The 18,843-nt window shown below is 49.5% G+C and overlaps 9 protein-coding genes across 9 annotated transcripts; 3 read left to right on the forward strand and 6 right to left on the reverse strand.

Annotated features, from left to right (window-relative positions):
* Positions 1–175: 175 nt before the first annotated feature.
* N7518_009316 (DNL-type zinc finger protein) lies at positions 176–790 on the reverse strand (the record flags this gene model as incomplete). The annotated part of the gene is made up of 1 exon (XM_057190243.1): positions 176–790. One exon carries the CDS (start codon positions 788–790, stop codon positions 176–178), a length of 615 nt encoding a protein of 204 aa, XP_057037899.1.
* Positions 791–1,074: 284 nt separating this feature from the next.
* On the forward strand, positions 1,075–3,712 carry N7518_009317 (cullin family protein; the record flags this gene model as incomplete). The annotated part of the gene is made up of 4 exons (XM_057190244.1): positions 1,075–1,119; positions 1,176–1,562; positions 1,615–3,485; positions 3,541–3,712. The coding sequence occupies 4 exons, from the start codon at positions 1,075–1,077 to the stop codon at positions 3,710–3,712; spliced, it is 2,475 nt and encodes an 824-aa protein (XP_057037900.1).
* A 373-nt stretch (positions 3,713–4,085) lies between these two features.
* sld5 (putative GINS DNA replication complex subunit Sld5) lies at positions 4,086–4,957 on the reverse strand (the record flags this gene model as incomplete). Its single annotated transcript, XM_057190245.1, has 2 exons — positions 4,086–4,718; positions 4,781–4,957. The coding sequence occupies 2 exons, from the start codon at positions 4,955–4,957 to the stop codon at positions 4,086–4,088; spliced, it is 810 nt and encodes a 269-aa protein (XP_057037901.1).
* Positions 4,958–5,603: 646 nt separating this feature from the next.
* Positions 5,604–6,170, reverse strand: N7518_009319 (resistance to Congo red protein; the record flags this gene model as incomplete). The annotated part of the gene is made up of 3 exons (XM_057190246.1): positions 5,604–5,922; positions 5,983–6,093; positions 6,145–6,170. The coding sequence occupies 3 exons, from the start codon at positions 6,168–6,170 to the stop codon at positions 5,604–5,606; spliced, it is 456 nt and encodes a 151-aa protein (XP_057037902.1).
* Positions 6,171–6,777: 607 nt separating this feature from the next.
* N7518_009320 (uncharacterized protein) lies at positions 6,778–8,715 on the reverse strand (the record flags this gene model as incomplete). Its single annotated transcript, XM_057190247.1, has 3 exons — positions 6,778–7,761; positions 7,811–8,396; positions 8,453–8,715. The coding sequence occupies 3 exons, from the start codon at positions 8,713–8,715 to the stop codon at positions 6,778–6,780; spliced, it is 1,833 nt and encodes a 610-aa protein (XP_057037903.1).
* Positions 8,716–10,626: 1,911 nt separating this feature from the next.
* N7518_009321 (uncharacterized protein) lies at positions 10,627–12,568 on the forward strand (the record flags this gene model as incomplete). Its single annotated transcript, XM_057190248.1, has 6 exons — positions 10,627–11,086; positions 11,145–11,385; positions 11,432–11,447; positions 11,496–11,663; positions 11,716–11,869; positions 11,931–12,568. 6 exons carry the CDS (start codon positions 10,627–10,629, stop codon positions 12,566–12,568), a joined length of 1,677 nt encoding a protein of 558 aa, XP_057037904.1.
* Positions 12,569–12,961: 393 nt separating this feature from the next.
* Positions 12,962–14,653, reverse strand: N7518_009322 (unc-93 family MFS transporter; the record flags this gene model as incomplete). The annotated part of the gene is made up of 3 exons (XM_057190249.1): positions 12,962–13,226; positions 13,281–13,984; positions 14,039–14,653. The coding sequence occupies 3 exons, from the start codon at positions 14,651–14,653 to the stop codon at positions 12,962–12,964; spliced, it is 1,584 nt and encodes a 527-aa protein (XP_057037905.1).
* Positions 14,654–15,389: 736 nt separating this feature from the next.
* Positions 15,390–16,728, forward strand: N7518_009323 (N-acetylglucosamine-6-phosphate deacetylase; the record flags this gene model as incomplete). Its single annotated transcript, XM_057190250.1, has 2 exons — positions 15,390–15,758; positions 15,817–16,728. 2 exons carry the CDS (start codon positions 15,390–15,392, stop codon positions 16,726–16,728), a joined length of 1,281 nt encoding a protein of 426 aa, XP_057037906.1.
* Positions 16,729–17,111: 383 nt separating this feature from the next.
* N7518_009324 (GMC family oxidoreductase) lies at positions 17,112–18,796 on the reverse strand (the record flags this gene model as incomplete). The annotated part of the gene is made up of 2 exons (XM_057190251.1): positions 17,112–18,517; positions 18,550–18,796. The coding sequence occupies 2 exons, from the start codon at positions 18,794–18,796 to the stop codon at positions 17,112–17,114; spliced, it is 1,653 nt and encodes a 550-aa protein (XP_057037907.1).
* Positions 18,797–18,843: the final 47 nt, after the last annotated feature.

Genomic DNA, 18,843 nt, shown 5'->3' on the forward strand with positions numbered 1-18,843 from the left:
TTAATGTACAAAGCCCCCAATATATATCCTTCTTCTCATCGATGCTTGGATCCTGCCATGCTGGGAGTAGAGAGTCTTTCATCGCCATAATATACACATCCAACAAGACAAACAAAACACCTGATATGCACCCACTCCACCAATAATCTATGCAGGAACCTCACTTCGAACGAACTCAAGCCGACTTACCCTCATCGCTTGCTCCCAGTATCTCCTTGCCCTCCAAGTCATAGCTCTTCACAGACCCATCCTCCCAGAATTCCAGGTTGCCCTCCGTGTGGCCGTGGGTCAATGTCTGACCTTTCTCTTTCAAAAGGTCTTCCAGAGTTGTCTTCTTGTCAAAGAAGACACCAAGGTGATCACTCATGACATGGCGCGAGTCACACTCAGGACATTGGATAAGCACAGTTCCACGATGGTAGCCTTGCTTGGACATGCGGTGGGAAGAGCGATGACCGCACGGCTTACACGTGAATGTAATGCGATAGGCTTCCTCATCCTTGCGACGCTCCTGGTTCCGCGCTTCCCATTCAGCCTCCTGCTCCGCCTGACTCTTGGGTGTCTTGGGTGATTCGGTGAGAGGGTGAGGAGCGCGGGAGTTGTATCGGATTTGGGTTTGGAGGAAGATACGCTGCGAGCGGGGGAGAAGAGGTGATGGGCGAGCTGAGTTTAGAGAGAAAGATTGTGTTGAGAGGAAGCGTGAAGATTGTATGCGCGCAACAGTAGTGTATGACTGTGCTTGCGACAGAAGGGCATTCAATGGGCGGAGACCCGGGGTGAAAGGGCGCATGGTGATAAGTGTTTAAAAGCTGACAGAGGAATAAGTCCAAAGATAGTAGAGATATTTGCAAGTCAGAGAGAAAGTATTCAGGCAAGCTTCAGACAAAACTTGAGAGAAGAAGAAAAAGCACAGGTGAAATGACGATGCTCGGTCAGTGACAGCCGGAACTTTAGAATTTCCGGGGTTGGCCTCCGCGGAGAGAAGAGCGCATTCTTTCTTCACCTTTTTTTTTTGTTAAGTTTTAAGTTCTCTGTTCACTCACTTTCTCTTGGACTTACTGTATTGCCTTCAAGATGGCAGCAATGAGGGCTCGTCACAAGATTCGAGCTCCTCGCAGAGTTCGTTGACCATGCGGGGTTAAACCTATGAAGCTATTCACTAACTATACTTCTAGGGAGTCTCCCATGCCAATACCGAAGATTTCGATTCTATCTGGACAGTCCTCTCGTCATCCTTGATTGAAATTAATACTAAAAATGCCTCAACCCTGGCATTCGAAGAGCTCTACCGCCATGCCTACAAGATCGTGTTGATGATGCGGGCTTCCGATCTTTACGAACAAGTCAAACAACTAGAGCAAGACTGGTTGAAAACCAATGTCCGAACCCACATTATTGATTCAATTTCTTCGACCCTCGTGCGGGCGCAAAAATCCACCGATGCGCAGGACCAGTCAAGTGAGAGGAGGGAGGCGGGGGAGAAGTTTCTCACCGTCCTGAAGGATGCCTGGGAAGATCATCAATTGGGCATGGGCATGGTTACCGATGTTCTGATGTATATGGTGGGGTTTCACGCTCTATGGTATTGATACAATGCGCTAACTTCTTGCGCAGGACCGTATGGTGGCAAGCCGTACTCACCCATCCATCTACGTTGCCTGCCTGGCTCTATTCCGAGACCATATCCTACGAGCTCCCGTCCGTGCCGGCTCTGATTTGACTGTTATGGATGTACTCGAATCCACCATACTATTCATGATCCAACTGGAACGTTCGGGGCACATTATTGAACGGCCGCTCATTCGGCATTGCATCCAAATGTTGGAGGGCCTCTACGAAACTACTACAGAGGAGGAGAGCTCAAAACTTTATCTGACTGAGTTTGAACCAGCCTTTCTCGAAACAAGTAAGGAGTTCTACCGGGCAGAAGGGCAACGGCTCTTGGAAATGGGAGATGCTACCACGTTTTGCCGATTCGCAACCCAGCGAATCACTGAAGAGGAGGAGCGATGCCGTTATATGTTGGCGGTCACGACAGAGCCGAAGGTCCTTGAGTTGCTTGACGAGGAGCTCATCCGGAACAATATTGACGAGGTCGTCAATTTCGAGGGGACCGGCGTCCGGCAAATGCTGGATCACGATCACTTGGAGGGGTTACGGAATATTTACACGCTTAATAAAAGAGTCGACAAGAAGAAGCAAGCTTTGACAAACATGGCCAGCAAGCGAATTGTGGAAATGGGCAAAGAAATCAATGCTTCGTCTATACTCTTACCACAAGCCCCAGCCCCATCAGCAGAGAAGGATGGTGAAAAAGAGAAAAAGCCGGCGAAGGGAAAAGACAAAGAAAAGCCTCAGAGTCAGCAAACAGTGTCAGCAATCCGCTGGGTCGATGACATTCTCATCCTCAAGCGGAAATTCGATAACATTTGGGAGAATGCCTTCGCCTCGGACCAGGGCATGCAAGGCTCAATTGGGGCGAGCTTCGCCAACTTCATCAACCAGAACTCGCGAAATTCCGAGTACCTGTCTCTCTTCTTCGATGAAAACTTGAAGAAGGGCATTAAGGGGAAGACAGAAAGCGAGGTAGACGTTCTCCTAGACAGCGGAATTACACTGTTGCGGTACATCAAGGACAAGGATCTATTTGAAACTTATTATAAGAAACATCTATCACGCCGTCTTCTGATGAAACGCTCTGTCAGCATGGATGCAGAGAGACAGATGATTTCGAAGATGAAGTTAGAGGTCGGTAACCAGTTTACTCAACGCATTGAGTCCATGTTCAAGGATATGACCATCTCGGAAGACCTTACCACCAATTACAAGGAGCACATTGCGCGCAGTGGTGATCCTGACCAGAAACCCGTGGACCTGGAGATCAACGTCCTCACCAGTACCATGTGGCCAATGGAAATCATGGGAGCCAAAGAGGGAACGGTCCAATTGCCTTGCATTTTCCCACGGGAGATTGATACACTGAAGCAAAGCTTTGAGAGGTTTTATCTCGACAAGCACAGTGGCCGCAAACTGTCGTGGCAGGCTAGCATGGGCACTAGCGATCTTCGAACCACTTTTGTACGCACCAATGGAAAGGTCCAGCGCTATGAACTCAACGTGTCAACATACGCCATGATCATCTTGTTATTATTCAACGACATCCCCGACGGCGAAGGCCTCACCTATGACGAGATCAAAACTCGCACGCTGATACAAGACCACGACTTGATCCGCAACTTGCAATCGCTTGCGGTTGCCCCAAAGACTCGAGTGTTGAAGAAGGAGCCTATGAGCAAGGATGTGAGGCCCACTGACCGCTTCTTTTTCAACAATGATTTCCACAGCCCCTTTGTGAAAGTGCGTATCGGAGTTGTCAGCGGCGGTGCCAACAAAGTCGAGAACCAAGATCAGCGCAAGATCACTGAAAAGAAGATGAATGACGAGCGCAACGGTACCATCGAAGCTGCTATCGTCCGCATTATGAAGTATGACTCTCCCATATAATCCTCGTATGTGATCTGACGAACTAATCTCTGGCAGACAACGCAAAACGCTTACTCATGCTCAACTAATGAATGAGACTCTTTCGCAACTTTCCGCCCGCTTTGTCCCAGACGTGAACATGATCAAGCGTCGCATTGAGAGTCTGATTGACCGCGAATACCTGGAGCGAATCTCTGAAGATCCGCCCACCTACGGGTATGTCGCATAATGTCATACGATCTCGGTGATGGCATCTGCCTTCTATCTGGTCTACTTCTTTGCTCTGGTTTGTTATGATTTTATGATCTGGTGTGTCCTCGCATCTCGGTATATGTGTCTGCTTTCGGAGTACTTGCGTTTCTCTGAGCTTAGCGATTGGCGTCTTTTAGGGGATTGAAAGAAATGAAATAGCTATAGAAAACCATCCGATTTGGTATTTGATATTTACTGGCACGGCCAATGGAAACCGCCTTGACAGGACATACATACATCGTTGAAGCAAGTCCCATAGAAGTAGGAAAAATATCTCATAAAATAACCCAAAGAACGCCACTCCGCTATGATGAAGTCGAATATCAAACCAGTCTAAAAGACTCCAGGACTCACAATAATTCCACCTCCCCTCTCCCCCAAGCCGCCTTAACTCCTTCCCATCTCACAACCCAGACATCGCCCATTCGCATGGTAACCCCCGTGTCATATTCCTCGTCCTCCCCACCAACGACAACAGGAACTTCCGCCCCAAGACACCGAACAAAAACAACCTCCCTCAACTCCGGCCCCTGGATCATACTCGTCCCACCGGCATTATCATCCAACCGCCTCAGCTGCCGCGGGAACGCCCCCATAAACGACCCCGCATAGTGGCCCGCCAGGAGCGTCTGGTGCGCATGCAGGAACGACGATTCCGGCTCCGACAGCGGCGCAAGATCCGTCAGCTCTGATATGTCCGGCACGGAGTCCTCGGGCTGCTGGTTCGGGTTCTGTGAGGAGGCGGTTGATTGTGTTTGCGATGCGAGGGGGTTTTTGTTGCGCGAGGCGAGCAGGACTAGATAGTGCATGCTGTATTTTGTTATTTTGGCCAGTCGGGCTCTCAGAAGACTGCGTACTATGTATTGGCTGCGGGCGAGGTCGGTTTGGAGGATTGAGAGGCGGAGGTTGAGATTGGGGTTGTGCGTGTTTCCGGTTGTTGGGGTTGTTTCTGAGGATGCGGCTAGGTCTTCGATTGTTTCGATCTGTAGGTGTTTGGTTTCATTAGTGATTTGGATTTAGGGAGTGCTGTGAAGGTGCTGTGTACCTGTATCCGCACGCGATCCATTATGCGCTCCATCAGTGGCGCCGGCCACGGTAGTACCTCCGACACAGCGCGTTCAGCTACCCAGAAGCGCGTGAGGAGCTGGTGATCTAGCGCTGCGGATTCCAGGCTGGCGCCTGGACCGCGATCCACTGACGCGAGAATATCGTCGATATCCATGGCTCAGAGGTTGTCGCATTGAGAAAACGCAGAGCGGAGCCCGATATAGGGCGAGGGCGGAGATGGGGTGCCTGGGGCACTAATCAGCCCGCTATATCAAATATATCAATCTGAATATATTGCGAGGCTGGTTTACAATTGAGAATTGAGTTGTTAAATTGGCGAGTCCAACTGGTCCAATCTCAAACCATGTATCATTGGACCTTCTGTCCTTCTGCTCTGAAACCGCGTGATCGAATGACACGATGTCTCAGTGAATCAATAAGAAGAGCCAGTAACTTTGAAAGAGCAATTCTAATTCAGTTCATTTCAAGTTTGACCGTCCAAGATATATTAAAGAGAAACGATGTACGAGAGAACATAGAACTATAACCCTCAAGTCCCGCTCTTTCAGGGATCTCAGGCTGCAAACCAAATACTTAAATTCAGCTGAACTCGGGTTAAATTTGACATGGAAGACATGAAGCATTAAGTAGTAAAAGAAAAAACATCCACCCATGTGGCTATGCGACCAAATCCAAAAAAAGACCACATTTCGCAGTTAAAAACGCCGTAAACCATTAACTTCCGGCAAATTCATCAAGAGGCATGCAATATCGGAAGACCTTCAAAGCCATGCTCATTAAGCTTTAGAAAGATGTAGAGTTTAGTCCTTGTTGCCGTTGGGCGGAGGACCAGGAGGCGGCGCATATCCGTGGGGACTGTTGGCAGTGTACGCATTCGGAGGCTGCTGCAACTCGATGCCTTGCTGCTGTGGTGGTGCATTTTGCGCACCAAAGTAGCCGTAGTTCTGAGGGTTCGGGGTGTATTGAGGGGGCGCATTTTGCTGGTAGTAAGGGTCGCCGTATGGGGGTTGCTGGTAGATGGGTTGATTTGGCGGAGGAGGGCCCGGAGGAGGAGCCATCCATCCCGTTCCTGTGAGAGGGCGTTGGCCATGAGTTCGGCGACGGCGTGCGTTGAAGCATCTGTGACAAGCTTGTTAGAATCGAGAGACATCGCATAGAAGAGAAGTAGGTAGGACTCACGCGAAACCGAAGAAGATTAGGAAGGCTACACCGACGATCACGGCGAACGCTACCCAGCGACCCCAAGAGTCCCAGGTGGAATAGCAGTCATTATCCCCGAAGTAACCAGAGCTGTAACGGATCAGTGATATGTCTCTTGACGGGAGTCATCATAGTACCTACCAGTATCGAGGATATAGGGCTGGCATGACGGGCTAATTATTTGCGACCACAGAAGAGATAAAGTGAAGAATCCGAAGCCGAAAGAGAAGAATGTAAGAATCCCCAAGGATGTGAGATGTTCGACGTCAACGGGGGCTGGTGAGAGCGGTGGGTCCTTGGCAGTTTAGGCTGCAGTCTGGGGGGTTGGGGAAGGTACAGTGACTTGGCTGGCCGCCCTATTGTGTATGGGGCAGATTGGTACCGGTACTTGATACTTTTTGATATTTGTAAAAGAAAGGAAATCACTAGAAAGAGGGAGAGGAATGTATTCGAAGTTTTATAAAGAAAAAAGGAAGAGAAAGAGAAAGAAAAGTGAAAGAATCTCCATTGTGGCGCAGTCGGGCAGGGCTGAGACTATACGAATCCGGAGTACGTAGTATATAGACGAAGTACGAATAGTTAGTTACATATTATATTATTAATACACATGGCTATGTATATTCACTTTAATTCTCTATAATTATATATCTCTATAAGTCCAATGTACCACACTTCCATATATTCAACCTTGAGCACAGTCAATCAATCTAGATCGATGCTCCAGTGCAATCTATATACTAATGTCAACAACCATGAATATCGAAAACCCTCTTATCAACTAACCGGTGGAATGGATGACGGTACAACCGGCAACGCAGTAATACTCGACCCAAATTCACTTTTCAAATCCAAACTCGCCTCTCGCTCAGTCACCCCATTAGCGTTGTCATGGGTCATCTGCACCGATAGAACATGGAACCGGGGGGACATGTCAGGTTTTGTTTTGAATGAGTATGTAGGTAATACGTCGAATTTCCCCTGTATCCAAGACATCTGTCTGTCCAGGTCCGGGTTTGTGTCGTTGCCCTTATTTTCTAGGGTAGAAGACTTGGCTTGGAAGACGCTGCTAGGCCAGTCTTTTGTCTTGGCAATCGGGAGTGTACAGCATGCATTCTTGGATACGTTATCCCATGCTTCGACCACGCGGTCCGTCTTGAGAAACTGGGATATCTGTTCCTTCATGTTCTCTCGGCCATTCGTGAGTTGGTTGTGGGCCTCCTGTCGCGCTTGTGTGGGTGATTTGACTCTAGATTGTCCGGTTTGAGGGCGTGGTGTGGAGCAGAATGCTCGGAGCTGCTCTATGGAGATATTGCGTGAAAGTCGTGAGGGTTGTGATGGTGCTGTTTTCGGTCGACTTTGGGTCAAGTCAATTTTCACGCTGGCGGATCGTTTGAGTAGGAAGGGCTTGGAGAGCTTGCGTTTGAGCTTTCCGGATGTTGATGGGAGGGGAGGTGGTGATTCGGTGCCTGCGCCTGCGCTGGCTTCTGCTATAAGGGCACTGCATGATCTAGCCCGACTCATGATCCTGCGCCGAATGCCATCGCTCGGGATGGGTCGATCCGTATGAGTGTCGGTTTGGGCTCTAGCTGGGGCAGGAGGATTCTGAACCTGTTTAGAAGCCATTGATGTCCTCTTTGGCTTCGATAATGGATCGCGAGGAAGTGGTTTTTCTGATTTGGGCCGTCCTTTATCGAAGAGTCTTTGTTTGATTGACTTATTTCGATTTGCAGTCTTGCAGGTCTGTTTAATAAACGATCGCTGTGATAGTTAGCGCTGGAATCTTAAGGCCCAATCAAGCCCAACTCACCACATCCTTTCTACTTGCTACTCCGACCCGTCGTTGCATTTCTGTAGTCGCCAAGCCAAGTTGGGTCAGGGCCTTTTGGAGAGCAGTGCCCCGTCGACGAAGTTTTGAGATAGCGACAATCCAGCCCTCCATGTTGTCCATCATGGCCTGATGAAAAAGCTTGAGGCTCTCGGACTTGAAGCAATCCTCGTCTGTAAGTTTCCGGAAGTAGAACCATAGTGCACCCATAGCCTCCTTTGCCTTTTGTAGGTCTTTGAGCGAGTCCGTGATGGAAAGGGTGAATCTCTCAATAGAATGTTCGATCTGATCATTATAGGCGACAATCGATAGCCGGAAATTCCGGTCTTCCAGCATCTCATCGAAGACATCGAGATTTCCTAGCGGTACTCTGAGATACTGAATTCGAGTGCGAACGTCTAGTCGGACGATCATAAAGTCTTCGGTGGTCCTTTCCAGAAAGCCATCTAACTCATCCACATGTTTCTGTAGAATTCTCATGACTGAGTCTTCGGATTTCGCTAGACTCTTGGCTAGGAGATGAACTCCGAAGACCATTTGGGAAATTAATTTCCAGAATGGATGGTATCTGTATGATTGGATTAGTTCGGTTTGATCATGCTTGACAGGAGGACGAGTTTTCACTTTTCAGATGCCCTCTGGCGCCATTTTCGCCCACAAAGCCGCTCGTATTCGTCATTCTCTAGTAGATCGCGCCGCCGTGTTTGCGCGTCGATGTCCACAACCCATTTATTTACAGAGCCATCAGTGGTTTCCACAATTGATTCCTCAAACGGGCCCTGGAGCTGGGCAATGGGATGGGATGGGTAAGGACTGGATGTTCTCTGAGTGATTGATTGCTCATTCTCAGCATCCTTGGGCGTCGCATGAGTCTCCATAGAGTCCATTGTGATCTATCACACTCGTCCCAAGTACAATCGAGGATGCACACTTTAGAAAAATTTTCGAGCTTGATATAGTGCAATGCCCCTATCCATTTATAAAATCACAATCGCAACCAGCCCGGGTTTAGTCATGGTGAAGATGGCTGGTGTAATTATGCAAGGTACTACTTTATATCGGATCAGAAAGAGAATCAATAGAAGTGGATCTGACTTACTCTGGGAACACTGGAGTCTGGAGATGTTTCACCAGTGAAACACTGTAACCCAGGAGCGAAATAAACGATCTGATGGCCCCTTTCGACAAAGATGTATCGGAGAAGAGAGAAAATTGCTGCGTAATTCTATTTGTCCTCATTATGGGGCTTGTTAGTATTAGTACGCGGTAGCCAGGGGGTCTTTGTTCGGCATATTCCCACTCATTCCCACTTGATACATGAAACCAGCCAATTATCATCCACCAATGCATCGGGAAATGAATCAAATCAAACCACCAAACTTTAGAACTCTGAGACTAATTAATTTCGCATCAATGGTTCTTCCGGTTCTAGTTATTTACCAAGTGAGGCATCTATCTAGGTACGGAGTACGGAGTAGACATCCAGATTGTTAGGAGTGTGAAACGTGGCAAATAGACAAATACGAGACTCGGCAGGATGTGGGTATTAGGGCAGTTCGTGTTTAGTCCTAGAGAAAGAGAATAATAGGAAATTATCGGCAATTCTAGCTCGAGTGAGATCGGCAACTCTAGAAGCAGTCCATTTTGAAACCGGTGGCTAGTTAAAGTATAATATGATTGTCTGATGCAGGCTTCCAACAGTTCTTTGTATTTATAGCCTTTGACGGAGTACATATACATAACCATATATCATCATATTAGTATGCATAACCACAACTATAGTTATACGGAGTAGTTACATTTACTGTCATCATCAATAGGTGCTTAATTTGCCTTGTTTGCCTTGTTTGCTTCATTTGCTTCATTTGTTTCATTTGCTTGTTTGATTGGTTTGCATTCGACTCCGGTTATTCCCCCACTTCTCCTCTCTCCTCATCTTCTGCATCTTGAATTGATTGCACTCTTTTATTTAAACTATACCATCTGGCATATAAAACGTCAGATAAGCTTCTGCTTCGTCAAATTTAAAACCCCAAGGCTATCGATTAGCCTGTTTCGGACTTATCCAAGAACGACTGGCTCTGGAGTAACACGCCTTAGCATCTGGTAGATGTGAGTTCGCTAGTGATGGGGCCAAGCTATATAGATTGCTTATTGTGAACACAGCCTACTGTGACACTCTACTCAAGCCAGGTAAATTGGCTCTTTCACTCTCCGCAATACGTTCATAGCTACTTCAGCCAGGTGGATTCTACTAACCCTAGTAACCCGTTCCTCGAGGCTCCCTATTCCTACCACCTGCAGTGCAGACAATATCACCTTTATATGACTCAATCTACTTTCTAAATACATTAATACACTATCAAAAACTCCAGGCATAGCACGTCATAATAGTTTGCTTTACGGAAGACGACATCCTTGTCTCGGAGCCCAACAGCTCTTGGCATCAGCCAATGGAGATGCCTGGTCTTTTGCTATTCGATCACAGCCTACAGGGTATAATCTAGCGCCGTCGATCTTTCCCCTCCCCGCCTAACCTAGTCGAATAACTGAACCTCTCACCCTGAGTTGGTGGAGCTTTGACTCTTTCCCCCTCTTAACGGGGATGCTACCTTCTCCGGAGCTCCCACGGAGATCAAGTAAATACCCGGCTTAGCATTCAGCTTTCCCTGCCAATCGTCGATTGCGTGAGCTGCTTATCATGCACGATTCTTGTTTACTTCCCCTCTTCTGGGACTATAAGTATCCCGAGCACGTCCCGGTAATCCTCACTCGTAACGGTAAACAAATAGCCCATTATGCGTGTCTTCCACTGGATTCCATTATTACCGGCTGTGGCGGCGCTTGCCGTGCCCTCGGATAGCTTGGAGGGCTTGGAGGCCCTCATCCGCCGCCAGCTGCCCAAGCACCCAACACACGTCAAGACTATCAAGACGGCTAATAATGTCACCATTCGCTATAAAGAGCCTGGCAAAGAGGGTGTTTGTGAAACTACCCCCGATGTCAATTCCTATGCGGGTTATGTGGACCTCTCACCCACAGAGCACACTTTCTTCTGGTTTTTCGAGGCTCGCCATGACCCTGAAAATGCGCCAATCACCTTGTGGTTGAATGGTGGACCGGGCAGTGACTCTTTGATTGGATTGTTCGAGGAATTGGGTCCGTGTGGTGTCAACAAGAATAATGAATCTTATATCAACAAGAATTCGTGGAATGAGGTCTCGAATTTGCTATTCATCTCTCAGCCATTGGGTGTTGGTATGAATATCTTTCTATTCTATTCTCTTTCTAGGTCATCTGGCTAATATAATCACAGGTTTCTCCTACGCTGAGAAAGCGGCCGGCACTCTTAACCCTATCACAGGTTCATATGAAGACCCGTCCTTTGCAGGCATTGATGGTCGCTATCCAGTCATCAACGCTACCGCAATTGATACAACTGTACTCGCTGCCAAAGCTACCTGGGAAGTCCTGCAGGGGTTCCTGGGTGGTCTGCCCAAGCTAGATTCGAAGATCAAGTCGAAGAGTTTCAATTTGTGGACCGAAAGCTATGGAGGGTGAGTCCTTTCGAGATATTGAGATATCGTTACTGACTCCTTCCAGACATTATGGCCCTGCCGTAGGTCAACCTGTGACTTCTATTTTGTTGAAGTTCTAACACTGGCAGTTCTTCGATCACTTCTATGAAGAGAACCTTAAGATTGCCAACGGCACCCAGCACGGCATTCAACTCGACTTCAACACCTTGGGTATCATCAATGGTATCATCGATGAAGGAATTCAAGCCAGGCACTACCCTGAATTTGCCGTGAACAACACCTATGGCATCAAGGCTGTAAGTCTTCAAAGTTACCATGATACTAATTTCACACTAACAAAGAATATAGGTCAACGAGACAGTTTACAACTACATGAGATTCGCCAACGAAATGCCAAACGGCTGCCAGGACCAAATCGCAACCTGCAAGCTTACAAACCGCACCTCGCTATCCGACCTCGCACTCTGCACGGAGGCAACCAACATGTGCCGGGATAACGTCGGTATGATATACCCCGACTACATATAACATCTACCCAGAACTGACACAACCCCTAACTCCAGAAAGCCCCTACTACGTCTTCGGCGAGCGAGGCGCCTATGACATCCGCCACCCGAGCGACGACCCAACCCCAGAAGGCTACTACATAAACTACCTCGCCAAAGACTCGGTCCTGAACGCCCTAGGCGTCGACATAAACTACACGCAATCCAACAACGAAGTCTACTTCGCCTTCCAGCAAACCGGCGACTTCGTCTGGCCCAACTTCCTCGAAGACCTAGAGGATATCCTCTCCCGCCCCGTCCGCGTCGCCCTCATCTACGGCGACGCAGACTACATCTGCAACTGGTTCGGCGGCGAGGCCATCTCCCTCGCGGCGAAGTACAAGCACAGCAAGCAGTTCCAGAAGGCCGGCTATGCGCCCTTCCTCGTCGGTGGTGTCGAGTATGGCGAGACGAGGGAGTATGGTAACTTCTCTTTCACCCGTGTTTATGAGTCTGGTCATGAGGTGCCGTACTATCAGCCGGTGGCTGCGTTGCAGCTGTTTAATCGTACGCTGAATGGGTGGGAATTGACCAAGGGAGAAGAGAAGGTGAAGCAGAATTCTGGCTCGACTGGCCCTAAGACGGCGACTCATACCCAGGCTTCGGTGCCGTTGCCTACGGCCACAAAGGCTTCTGGGTTTGGTGAGTTGTCGTGAGCAGACCTGATTAGATATTGATAATATATTCAATAGCATTTGGTTTGCAAATATGACATTATGTACGCATTTAGATAGACTACTCCCCATGATCATAGCAGACTTAAAGTACAACCCGAATGAGAGCCAATGCACCCAGAGAACACATCCAACGCAGATAGTGTACAAGATTATTAAACAAAACGGAGTTGACGGAGATTGAGTATTTGAATATGATGCTCACGGCCCTTGGCGCAGTTGTGGCCAGGATTTTTCGCGAGCATAAAAAAAATCACACGCCTCGTAAATGCAGGTATTTCGTCACACTGTAGTGAGTGATAAAGGTGATCAAATCGAACATTGACCGCGTGGTGCTACATGACCGGTAGGATTTTTTCCTTCACCGACAATTCATTATTTGGTAGTCTCCTCGTGAGAGTCGGGGAGAGTCCCAGTAGGAGTATGGGTTTCGGTGTGAGGCTTATCTATCGGAGACATTTCGTTGGTATGGCCCCGCACGTCGGCGGCGGTTTCGTCGGAGAATCGCAGATCGTCCTCGACGGCAGTGCTGTCCTTGACCTTGAGGAAAATCACAGGTGAGGCAATAAGCATACTACCGACCAGCATACCCCAGCAAGAGGCAAATTCGGTCATGTACGCGGTCTCATTTGCATCCAAGCTGAAAGTATGTTAGTTATTGAAGAGTAGAGCAAAAAGAGCAATGGTCGCTTACCTCCACATTCCGGCAGCGCCAGCAGATTGGATTCCCTTGTAGAAACCAGCAAAATTGGCCAACTTACGGCTGTTGTTGGAGAGAGAACCCATGTACCAATAAGTGCAGGTCTGGAAAGCGGCGTCGTAGAATCCGTAGAACATGTACAGGAACATGGGTCCAATGTAGCCGCGATCGGTGAAATCCGTGCCAAGACCCTTGGTTTCGCGGGTATAGCGCTTCTGGAATGCATATCCTCCACCCCAAATGCCCATGGTAACAGCGAGTAGAATACCAAAGTTGATCTTGGCGCGCCACGGACGCGAGAGACCCTTCAAATCCAACAACTTGCCGAAGATGAACGCACCCACCATCTGCATCAGCCAGTACAGAAGACTGTTTAGGGCTCGAGTGCGAACATTGAAATAGGCGAGATTGACTGCGTTGAAATGGTATGCGTAGAACCAGTTGCTGGCTAGAAACATGGGGAACATCAGGACGATGTACGAATCGTGGATCAGTGTCTCCCAAAGACCCAAAAACTCGGACTTCCAGGTTGGGTTTTTGATCACGATAACACGCGAGCCGTCCTTGCGTTTAACGTACTTGCAATCGACGAGACACCAGCAGAGAACGAAGCCAATGGCCATTAGAACAAGGAAGGCAATGTAGGTACCATTGTTGACGTTGCCGGCGGTCGAGTGCATATTTTGGCCGAGAGGGATCTGTGGATATCAATATATTGTTTCTGGGGATTCGAGATGTGCAAGTGAACGTACCAAGCTACCGATGACACCACCCAAATTGAAAATCACCCAGAAGATAGCAATGTACTTTCCCTTCTCATGCTCGTGTGGATAACTCAACATGACCGCGCCCTGAGCACACCACAGCAGACCAGCACATACACCGAGCAGGGCTCCGGCGAAAATGAGGAAGCCTGCATTTTGGTTGATATTGTACGAGAGGAGCGAGGCAACATAAAGGAAGTACCCGAACCCGCCCACGGAGAGGGTGAGCCTTAGACCAATGCGATTGGCAATGGAGCCGGCGAAGAAGCCGACGACTGCGAAAGTACTGTATAGTGCAGTGTTGGCGTTGTTCACATCGTGGGTGTTCACTTGACCGCCGCCACCGAGACCGCTAACGGCATTGAACATGCCGGGACATAAGAAGCAGACAAATGACACCAAATATAGTTGCATTTCGGGTGAGGCAAAGTAAGGAGCCTCCCATTTGCCAATCTTGAATAGTGGCTTGTACATCCAAGCGGGGCCTATCACTGCCTGGTCCACACCTGACTCCGGGTCCTGCGGAGTAGATACGGACGCAGACATTGCATGTGTCGGCAAGTCCGTGTGCTTCTCAGCTTTTTGCTTCCCCGGCTCAGTCATGGTTGTAGAGAACAAAGATCTACAGGGGTAAAAAAGCTGTAGCGATCAACAAGCGAGCCAAGGGGCCGAAAGAATGTTCGCCACGTGAGAAACAGCCTGAAGAATGGTGAAGAATGTAGATAGCTAATCCCCTTGCCAAGGGAAAGTCTAAATAAGAAGAGGACTAGGACGAAGCTAAGGACTTTTAGATAAATTAACATGCAACTTAACCGAGTCTCCCGGTTTGCCTCATCTTAGTAACCATTTTCAATGCGACATATAACTCGATGTCAATGTCAAGGGAGATAAGGAAACATGGAAATATGGAGTCATCTGGAGAAGTGCAAACCAGGGAAATTAGAAAATTGTCATAATATAATAGGAGATGTCATGTTCATCCACTTTGCAATGCGACGACGAGAGATGTTGCATTGAGAAAGAGAAGCGAAGGGAAACGACCCGCATGCGGAGTGTAGCAGTTGGGCCGTGACGGTATTGTCAAGGCCGGTTTTGGTAATTTACGGGCCGAGTATTGATACGTACGGGAGATTACACGTAACGATAAGGCCGATAAGCAACGATAACAGTTACTATGGGCTATGTTGTATACCACATCGGCATGCCGAATGTCACGCAGTCTACTGTTACATCATTGTGTCTAGATCTTTATGTACTTGAGTTTCCCCCCTCTTCTTGTGTTTTCTTTCCCTCGAGTTCGAACTACCCACCTTAATCTGATCTGATAAGAACATTCATAATGCCGGGCAAGACTTCTACCCCGCGCATTACCAAGTTCACCAATTGTCGCCTGGTGTGCGGCTCGAACTTGGTCGAGCGAGATCTATGGATTGACTCTCTGACCGGAAAGATCCTCAAGGATCAAGAGGCTTTCTATGGATTGCACCTGTCCCCCGATGAGATCATTGATCTCGGTGGCCGTATCATTGCCCCGGGCATGATCGATGTCCAGTTGAACGGTGCTCATGGCTTTGATTTCTCCGTACCCTGTGAAACGAAGGAGGAATACGATGAGGGTTTGCGCATGGTAAACCGAGGATTGGCCCGAACTGGTGTCACTTCTTACCTGCCGACGCTCGTGAGCTCCACCCCCGAGGTGTACTGGAAGGTAAGAAAAGCGCAAAGTATGCAGGGAAGAGAATAAGAAATATTAATCCATATTTCAGGTCCTCCCCTCCCTCGGCCCCACAGCAGGAACTCATAAGCCCCAAGACGGCGCCGAGTCACTAGGCGCACACGCTGAAGGCCCCTTCATCAGCCCTAACCGCAACGGCATCCACAAGCCCGAAGTGCTGCGCGCCGCGGAAACCTTCGACGACCTCATCTACTGCTATGGCGAAGAGAACATGGGCAGCGCCAGCCCAATCAAGATGATCACAGCCGCCCCCGAAGTCGGCAACATGATGGCCCACATTCCCGAAATCACCAAGCGCAACATCATCTACTCCACCGGCCACTCCGACGCAACCTATGAACAGGCTGTCGCAGCCACGCACAAGGGCGCCCGCATGGTCACCCACCTGTTCAATGCCATGCGGCCCTTCTACCACCGCAACCCAGGTATCTTCGGTCTGCTGGGACAAAGTGAGCGCCGCAGGCCGTTTTACGGTGTGATCGCGGACGGCATCCATTTGCATCCCACTTCCATCAAGATCGCGTACAATGCGCACCCGGATGGGTTGATCTTGGTCACCGATGCTATGCGTCTGTGTGGTCTGCCTGACGGTGTCTATGAGTGGACCAATGGGGAACGGATTGTTAAAAGCGGTGCGCGGTTGACGCTGGAGGGCTCGGATAAGATTGCTGGATCTTCAGCGACGCTTATCGAGTGTGTTAACAACTTCCGTCGTTGGTCGGGTGCATCGACGGCTGCGGCGATCAATGCTGTCACTGCTGCGCCGGCACGTCTGCTTGGCTTGGAGGGTGTTAAGGGGACGTTAGAAAGCGGTGCTGATGCCGATCTCATCATATTGGGTGAGAGTGAGGATGCCTTCACTGGGCCGACCTTGACAGTCGATCAGGTATGGAAGCTGGGTGCTAAGATCCACGATACTGATAAGGGCGCTGTGAAGGTATAAGGTGTTCGATCTTAGATGCGATCTGTTTCTTGGTTTTTTTATATTGCTGTCATGTTAAATAGCTTTCACCTTGGTTATAGGCGTTTTTGAGGTGGTTTTGCATTGAACATGAAATCCATCTTCAGTTCGAATATTTAGATTTTCAATTTCAAAAATTGTGAAATGAAATTTATTCTTGGATATCAAGTTCATCCGTAACCAATTGTATACCAGGTCTGTCTCGCAGACGCTGGGGAGAATAAGACTCGGAAAGATGCCTTCAAAGGCGATCCTCCGCGCCCTGCGCCGCTCGCTCCCATGCTATAATAACACCAAATTAAGACCAAACTAAAGAAACAACTTTTACATACATATCAGGTCCTTGACGCGTCATAAGCTCTACTTTACAGACGAGGCTGGTTGCGAGACCAACCGGCCTCGCCAGCAATTAGCTCGGCGGCACGTTCACCAATGGCCAGGACCGTCAACATAGGATTGATGCTAGGCATGTCAGGGAAGACACCGGCATCGGCGATACGGATGCCCTTCAGGCCGCGGACCTTCAGTGTGGGGTCTACAACCGCCATGGGGTCGGTGAGAACGTTACCCATCTTGGTAGTACCAGCGGGATGGTACACGGTGTGGGCGACACGACGGCCGTACTCGGACAGCTCTTCATCAGTCTGCACCTTGGGGCCGGGGGCAACCTCGCGCTTGATCCACTCCTTGAAGGGGGACTGCTTGGCAATCTCACGAGCGGCCTTGAGGCCTGCCACGATAGTGGCGGCATCGTAGCCCTCGGGGTCGGTGAAGTAGCGGAAGTCCAACGAGGGCTTCACGGAGGGATCGGCAGAGGTCAAGAAGATACGACCGCGGGAGCGGGGGCGGGGAATGTTGGGGGTCATGCAGAAGGCGTTCAGAGGCTCGTCGTAGCCGAGGCGAGTGGTGTTCAGGGTGAACGGAATCTGGTAGCAGTGCATCATCACGTCGGCGATCTTGCCGTCGAATCCGGCGGCGTCGGGCAGCTCGCGGCGCAAGAAGATACCGGCATCAGAGTCCATGGTGGTCATGTTGTGATCCACGGGGCTGTTAAGCTCCCACATGATGATGCTCTCGGGGTGGTCCAGCAGGTTCTCACCAACACCGGGGATATCCTTCACGGCGGGAATGCCGAGTGCGGACAGCTGCTCACGGGGACCAAGACCGGAGAGCAGCATCAGACGAGGGGTGTCGACAGCTCCGGCACACAGAATGGTCTCCTTCTGGGCACGTAGCGTGTGCTTGACACCAGACTGGAGAGTAACATCAACACCGGTCACGGTATCACCCTCAACGTTGATCTTGTTAACCCAAGCGTTGGTGAGAATGGTCAAGTTAGGACGCTTCTCATCCCCACGGAGAATGGGGTGGATATAAGCGACACTGGCGCTGCTGCGGCGGCCGTCATCGGGGTTGTAGGAGATGTTGAAGAAGCCGACACCCTCAGTCAGCTCACCGGTCTTGCGGATGTCATCGTTGAAGTTCTCAATGACGGGGATGTTCATGGCGCTAGAGCAGGCCTGAATCCAGTCCTTGCACAGCTGGTTACGGTGGCGGGCATGCACCGGCTGGATGGTGTTGCGCAGGTTATCAATTATGCGGGTGAAGGTCTCAAAGTCCCAGCCCTTGCATCCTTTGGACACCCATTGACGGCAATCATACTCGAAGGGACGGAAAGAGATGAGAGTGTTGTGACTAGAGCAACCACCCAGAACCTTTGCACGGGAGTGACGGATATTACTGTTACCTGCGGAGATAGTCAGCATAAGCTCTGCTAGAATTTTAGAAAAATAAGTGTCTTACCCATTGGTTGCTCGGTAGTACCGTAGTCGTAGTCAAGCTCGCCTCCGAGCAGACTGAGCCATTCCTTCAAGTTCAGAACGCGATCGTCCATGAAATCACTAGGACCTCCCTCAATAACCAGAGTGCGCTTGTTCGGGAGGTACTCGGCCAGGCGAGCCGCAATCACACAGCCGGCGGTACCGCCGCCAACGACGATGTAGTCGTAGCTGTTAACATCGGCGGCGAGGAGCTCGTTAGTGGTGGCCATATTGAATACCGGGGGAGTAGGCAAGGACCGATATAGTGAGGAGAATG

The sequence above is a fragment of the Penicillium psychrosexuale genome (assembly GCF_028828465.1).
Source record: "Penicillium psychrosexuale strain IBT 29551 chromosome Unknown utg000005l, whole genome shotgun sequence".
Classification (NCBI taxonomy): Eukaryota; Fungi; Ascomycota; class Eurotiomycetes; order Eurotiales; family Aspergillaceae; genus Penicillium; species Penicillium psychrosexuale.